Source organism: Eleutherodactylus coqui, chromosome 3 (assembly GCF_035609145.1).
Source record: "Eleutherodactylus coqui strain aEleCoq1 chromosome 3, aEleCoq1.hap1, whole genome shotgun sequence".
Lineage (NCBI taxonomy): Eukaryota > Metazoa > Chordata > Amphibia > Anura > Eleutherodactylidae > Eleutherodactylus > Eleutherodactylus coqui.
The window spans coordinates 166177590-166184523 of record NC_089839.1 but is presented as its reverse complement, the minus strand read 5'-3'; the positions used below and the strand labels follow the sequence as shown (position 1 = coordinate 166184523).

The following is a 6934-nucleotide window of genomic DNA, read 5'->3' as shown; positions in this document are numbered from 1 at the left end:
GCGCTGTACAGATCAGGTAGTCTCAAGATTGCATTGGCCATCTTAGATGGCATAAAACAGTGCATGAAACTTACCCATCAGAAAGACAGCAGTGAAGAACAACTAGAGGTAATTTGCCCCTTTTCCCCACTGATCTCAGGGCAGAGTTTTGTCCTGGACCCGGAGGGTCACTTTAAAACTACCCATTGTGATATTTTTTACTACAGAGTGTTTAAAGGGGTTTTCTGGGCAAAGGATAGGTTAGGTCATCGATAGTTAATTGCTGGGTGAAATCCACCGCTCAGGATTCCCGGCGATCAGCTATCTTGTCCCGCTGTCAGTGCAGTTGAGCCGGACATAGTCATTGTGGATGGGAGCGGAAGTGCCATAGAGGGCTTCACTCCCATTGAAATTAATGGGAACTGCAGCCGTTACTACACTCCCGCCTCTGACACTGGGGACGAATGTGGAAGAATAATAAGAGACCTCAGCTCCCATTGATTTCACAGGAAGTGAAGCCCTCCTTAGCACTTTCTCTGCCATACCCGATAACGATATCCTCAGGACCGGTCATCAATAATTGATCGGCGGTGGTCCGCTATTGCAGATTCTCGATGATCAGCTTATCTCCAGCCCCACTATCACTGTGGACAGTGCTGGGAGCAGATAGTGCTGTCCACATTGCAGCAGCCCAGCTTGGTACTACAGGCACAGCTCCCATCGAATTCAACAGACTTGAGGATCAGTTGATCAATACATCCACCACAATGGATGTATTGACTGACAAATCTGTAGCAACATGAAGATTTATCATTACATTATTAGGTATGAGTGCCATTCAGGATTTAGGAAAGCGAGAAAGCTGTAGTAATGTCCATATTTGTTGCATTCAGCTTTCCCAGGAGCAGATAAACCAAGAACTCGCTGCTCAAACTTTTTAACAATGTGACGACACAAGGAATGTTCTTTCTTTATAATGAATATAGCTAAAGGTAAGAGACCCCCTCCTTCTCCAAGTTCATGTATAAGGATGACTACCCCTGTATAGAGTTGCCCTGTCACTACACACCTGAATTACTATCCATGCCAGCAGCAGAAGGTTGGAGTTTTTTTTTTCCTATGGTCTTTAAGTCAATCAATCAGAACTAAGTGAGGAGGGCATCTGTTTCAGACAACAATGGTCTATTTCTTTGTGGGTGCTGTCTAGCTTTTCTTTAATAAATTTTGATAAGATCTAAATAGATGAGGGTGGCGGGCATAGACTCCCTCCTCATCTGCTGCCTTGTCACTGACTCACAAAGGAGGAGTGGGGGCGGAGGGCACTGTCAGAATATCCCAGGGTAACATAACTTTAGGAAGGAAGCCGCAGAAAAAGTTGCAAAAAGTTTAAGTCAAAGGAGCAGAGGGAGGGACAGATGTATGAGTGGTAAACAGATATAACCAAGCCCCCCTGCAGCATTGTCCATACTACAGTAGAGGAACACCAATATCTACACACACCCAGCTGCATCCCTCCCTGACAGCACTGGCTGAGATTCACAACCAGAGGAATGTGCACAATGAAACAGGATCCCAGTGTCCTCCTAGCTCCAGGTATTCCTCAGGCACAGTTTACCTGGTGACTATCACATGAAGACAACCCTGGCTGAGGAAGCACCATGCTTGCACAGGGACACAGCTGCTGCAGAACTTCAGGCAACAGGTGAATGTTCTGCAGAATTATCTTCACCATTTGCTTTTTTTTAATTTTCTTGAAGTTTTTCTTTTTTTTCCCCAACTTCAAAATCCACACCCTAGAGAGTGAGAAGAGAGCTCAAGGAGACATGTACTGGCTGATGGTGCAGCAGTATCACTAGTGGGTGTATTGCACACTCCCATCACTATACACTCCAAGTGTGACCTGCATACAAATCCCCAGGACCCCCAGAGCAGAGGAGGCAGAGAAGAGGGGGGTGGACAGCACTCACTGACTGATCCTGGCTCAGCTTCTCTTGGGATTTACAAACACTAAAACTGCCTGATCACATCACAAAAAGTGGGTTTGGTTTGCTGTGCTGTGTCTTTGATACTTTGACCTGGAGCTCCCCTGTCTGGTCCAACAGATCCCCCCAAACTGTCAGCACTGCTAACTGGTAAAGCCCCCTAATCAAGGAATATGAACAGGAAGACGAGACGCTGGATCTTTCATATCTTTCTCAGTCTGGGGATTGTCTACATTAAGATTGGGTAAGTGATGTGACACTGGTGACAATTAGTAAATGACCAGTGACGTCTCAGCTGCTACTGGTCTACAGAGTCCATTCATTCACTGATGAGGTCACAAAAAGTTTCTGAAGTAGTCTACAGGTGTCTTGCTGCAGGACTTACTCCCTAGAATAGTAGTTCTAACCTCTGGCTCTCCAGCTGCTGCAAAACTACAACTCCCAGCAAGTTGTAGTTTTGCACAGAAATAGGCGATTTATCTGTCTGTCTATATCTCACACTTTTATGTTTTCTGCCTTATTGGGGCTGCATTACTTGTGCGTATAGAATTAAACGTTTTACCAAACCCTTTCCGTATGTCTTATTAGTGCATGTAAAGCTGGTAGAGGTACGTCCCCCCTCCCCATTGAGTCCAGCGCTGCAGGACCACCAGCATCCATTGAAATTAAAGGACACTTCTTTGTTTTCACTGCTTCTGGGAAATCAAGCAATTATGAAGAGATTCCCCTTAGGGATATCATCTGATCATGGGGGGTTTCCAATAAAATCCGTAGGACACCCTATGATTATCTTGTCTGAAGGGGACCTGGGATATGAAAGCACTTGTTCTGTGCAGATCCAATGTATCGGAGTAATGAATGGAGCTTGTTGTGTCTATACTTGTATAATGTATCGGCTTGTATAGTAAAGCTATAGATGTGACCAAGGACGACCATTGTACCAAAATTATTGGAATCCTCTAAATTATTAGGACATTTTATTGTGATTGTGACATTTGGTTTGGTAATTTATGTTTTTATGCTGTGGACAAACTGTAGACCTTTGGATTTCCATAATCTAATTGACTTGGCAGGTCGTGTAGGCTGAGTTCACAATAGTGTTTTTTTTACAGCAGGTCCTGCTTTACGAAAAACGGAAATGTATAAAACGGAAGTGAAACAGAAATGAACAGAAAGCATTCTTTCCAATTTCTTTGTCGGATTCATCAAACGGATTTTTCAAAAAACAGAATGTCTGCTTTCCGTTCATTACCGTGTCACTTCTGCTGTAGTCTTGGTCTTCATTGTCTTCTGCGCATGCTCAGAAATAAAACCTGATACCAAAACGGAAGGGAAAAATGGATGAAAATGGATTGCTTTTCATTATTTTCCATCTTCAACTGACTACAATGTAAAAAAAAAAAAAAAAGACATCCGATTTTATTCCATTTTTTGAGCTGAAAACAAAAACGCAGCAGCCTGTTGGTTGCAGTGTAGAAAATGGGATGGAGATGGAAAATCGTCGAAACGTATTTAAAGGTCTTCGATTTCAATGCTTTCTATGGGCAGGAAAACTGAAATGTTTTCTTTCCGCTTTGCTGCTCCCACAACGGAACAGCTAGACAGAAAACAAAAACTCTAGTGTGAAATTGCCCTAAGGGTTGCATAGCATTACAGACACACCTGGGCATGGTAGCAGAGAGGATCCAAAGTCTTCTTTGCCACGTAAGTGGCACCAGTGTTATAAATGGCTTATGGTAGGAGGCGGTCCTGTGAGATCTTGCATTGGGGCTTATGCGTTTGTTGGCATTCGACTTGGATTCGCGAATATTTGCTTATGTCTATGGTGAACCTAAAGAGGTTTTCTCATGTTTGAAAGTTAGCCTCTATCTACAGCACATAGGATAAGTTTAAGATAGGTAGGCACACATGCGCATAGCTGTTTCATTCATTTCACTCGTGCCCCAAGAGATAGCCAGGTTCCAGTGCTCAACTATCTTTGAAGGCACCACTGAAATGAATGGAGCAGTGGTGCACATGTGCAACCATTGTTGGACTCTCCTCAGGATGTGCCAAAGCACCTTTCCCAGGATCGAGGGGGATTCTAGTGGATGGATCCCCACTAGTTTGAAAGTTGTATAGGAAATAACTTTAAAAAAGGCACACCCCCTTTGATATAGGTTGCATCATTCATTTACTAATCAGGGTAATGAATGGAAGAGTTTATCAGTCTATAATTCTATCTTCCGGGTAGTAAATCATTGACTGACCTGGTGCTACTTTCTCAGTTAATTAATGACATACCTAATAGATCTGAATGAACCTCATAGATCCATAAAGGAAAGTTTTCTCTGACTCACACTGAATATTTCACAGTTCCAAAGAACCCTACTTGTATCCTCCTCCCTTCTTTCTGCTGGTTGATAGTTGTTTCTCGGCTTACGTGGGACTTCATATACTATATTGTACATCAATGATCTCTCACTCGTGGCTCTCAAGCTGTTGCTGCTTGTAAGCAGCTTGAGAACCACAGGTCAGAGACTCTGGTGAATATAGTCACTCTCTCTTAAAGGGAACCTATTTTCATGAAAATGCAGGCCATTCTGGATTCATGTTATAGAGCAGGAGAAGCTGAGCAGATTGATATATAGTTTTATGGGGAAAGGTTCAGTATAACTTATATTTTATTCATTTATCTCCCTGCTCATCCTCACCTTAGAGGTAGAATGGGTGGTCCTAATCAGTGACTGACAGCTATCTCCAGGAAGTCTGTCAATCACTGATAGCACCACCTGCTGGACAGTTCAGCTTAGAATGTGCAGAGGTATAAATGAACAAAATGCAAGTTATACTGAATCTTTCCCCATAAAACTACATATCCATCTGCTCAGCTCCTCCTGCTCTATAACATGATGCCTGCAGAATGGAAAGCATATTTATGGTGACATGTTCCCTTTAAAAATTATTTAAAGGGTAGCTCCATTTTTAACAAAATATTACAACTTGAAACCACCAAAAATTCTGAATATTTTTGTTCATACAGACACTTAATGTTGTTTTTTCCATATACATACATGACTGTTTGCTCTCTTTTGATCAGCCATTCTGCTGTCAGACTTGTGATCAAACTGTTTAGTACTAACCGTGAAACTGTCACCTAAGCGCCCACAATGCACTGCTCTCTGCTACTTACAAGAATCTAATTTCACTTGTTGTGTGCTGAGGGAATAAAGTATAAATGTAACTAAATGCTGTATCGGCGCATCAATGTGTTCATGTAGGAACTCGCTTTTATACAGATTAAGGGCTTCTTTACATGAGCTTATGCGCAAAAACTCTCGCTGTAGTGCAATGTATTTGCGCATGAACGAAGTTGGATGAGGTACATTTACACATGTGTATGCGCATACCTCTATACTTTTTGCACATGCAGGGCCAGCTCATACATGGGCGTGTGACACACTTTTACGTGGATTACTTTTAATTAGGCTATTTGCCTAATGAGGTTCAAATGTGTTATTTTTTTACGGTTTTGCGCCGTGTTTCACGTATCCTCTTGTGTATTTGCACAACTCCCATAGACTTCTATAGGGAACTTTACTCCGCAAAACGCAGAAAGATAGAGCAGTTCCTTCTTTTTTTCCGTGAGAAACCAGTGGGTTCTATTTTCTCTGTTTTGCACGTGTAAAATATAGTCATTTGAAGAAGCCCTAAAGCCCTTTTCAGACTGCAGTAAAACAGCTGTATTTCACGATCTTTATTACAGCTGCAACACTTGGCCCTCATGTGGTTTAATCGTCCTTCATGATAAGCAAAGTGTAATTCAGTAAAACTATCTGGTTAGAGATTTGGGAAGTGTATTACATTTCCGTGCAGAGGCCCAATATAACACCCATAGAGGTCTGTGGAGCCATGTTGTACCTCCAAATGCTTCCAATTTCATATAGCGGAATATTTAGTTAGGGATCCAACACATCAGATAAACATTACATGTTCCATTGGTTGCGGTATGGCTTCTTAGGGAACAGTATGTCTGTAACAGGGTGGCATGGAAGCACCGTACAGCGATGCACTCGGTGTTGATACATAGGGATCGTGTTCCACTAAACTGGTCAGGAATGTAATAAGATGTCTGGTTATTGTCTAATTATCCTTTCTACAATGAATGTTGGCTTTTTGGTCAACTTTGCTTAGGACTCCCATGGTGCATGGTCAAGATTCATAAGAAACTCCAACATGAACATTATACTAAACACAACAGAGGGGTGTAACCATAAGGGGTGCAGAAATTGCTTTATGGCCCAATGCCCTCTATCATACACTGGTATTATAGAGGTGGGGGCGCTGCTTCAGGTTTTGCACCATAACTTCAAGTTACTCCTTTGCCAAGCTACTCTTTGGAGCCACTTATATGAAAAACAGTTTGTCATTCGACACAACTAGTAAAGACAAACAGTAATTTGTATGTCTATAGCGTTGAATTTACATAAAGATAATATTGCTGTATTTGTAAGTCAGTTGGATTTCCTACATTGCCCAATACAAGATTAAAGGGCCACACGGGCAAAAACACATTTTTCCTTTCCTGTCTGTCACCTGATTGTCTGTCACTTTCCGGAGGTCTCCTCCATGTATTGCAGCCACTTCCATGCAGTGCAGCATCCTATCTGATGCTTATCAGCCACCATCTTGATTGGTGAGATCTTTTGGTTTTAATTTTTATATCAATTCCATGATGCATCAGCATAGCATTATCTATAGGTTTTACCATTACTACTTGCTCATAGGACAGTTTAAAGGAGTATTCCAGTCAATTTTAACTCATTACCTATTATCTGCTAATTGTTGGCGTTTGTATCAATGGTCAGAGGAAGCAAGGGGAGTACCGGCTTCACTCCTCAATGGGAGCACCACACTGCTTTCTGAGCCCCTCATGATCAGGATGTCACATCCTATCCTTAGCAGGAAGTATAGGGGCAGCAAGGGGGTTCCAT

At 42.2% G+C, this 6934-nt stretch overlaps 1 protein-coding gene across 2 annotated transcripts in view; it reads left to right on the top strand.

The window, feature by feature from the left end:
- Positions 1 to 1461: 1461 nt before the first annotated feature.
- LOC136621200 (protein Wnt-7a) overlaps positions 1462 to 6934 on the top strand; it is a 113863-nt gene continuing 108390 nt past the window's right edge. Inside the window, exons 1-2 of one of the 2 annotated variants that reach the window (XM_066596495.1) lie at positions 1462 to 1681; positions 1777 to 2205. In XM_066596495.1, coding sequence (XP_066452592.1) covers positions 2135 to 2205 — 71 coding nt within the window. In that variant the 5' untranslated portion in view covers positions 1462 to 1681; positions 1777 to 2134. Of the gene's footprint in view, positions 2206 to 6934 lie in introns of both variants that reach the window. The other variant, XM_066596494.1, reaches the window with a different exon arrangement.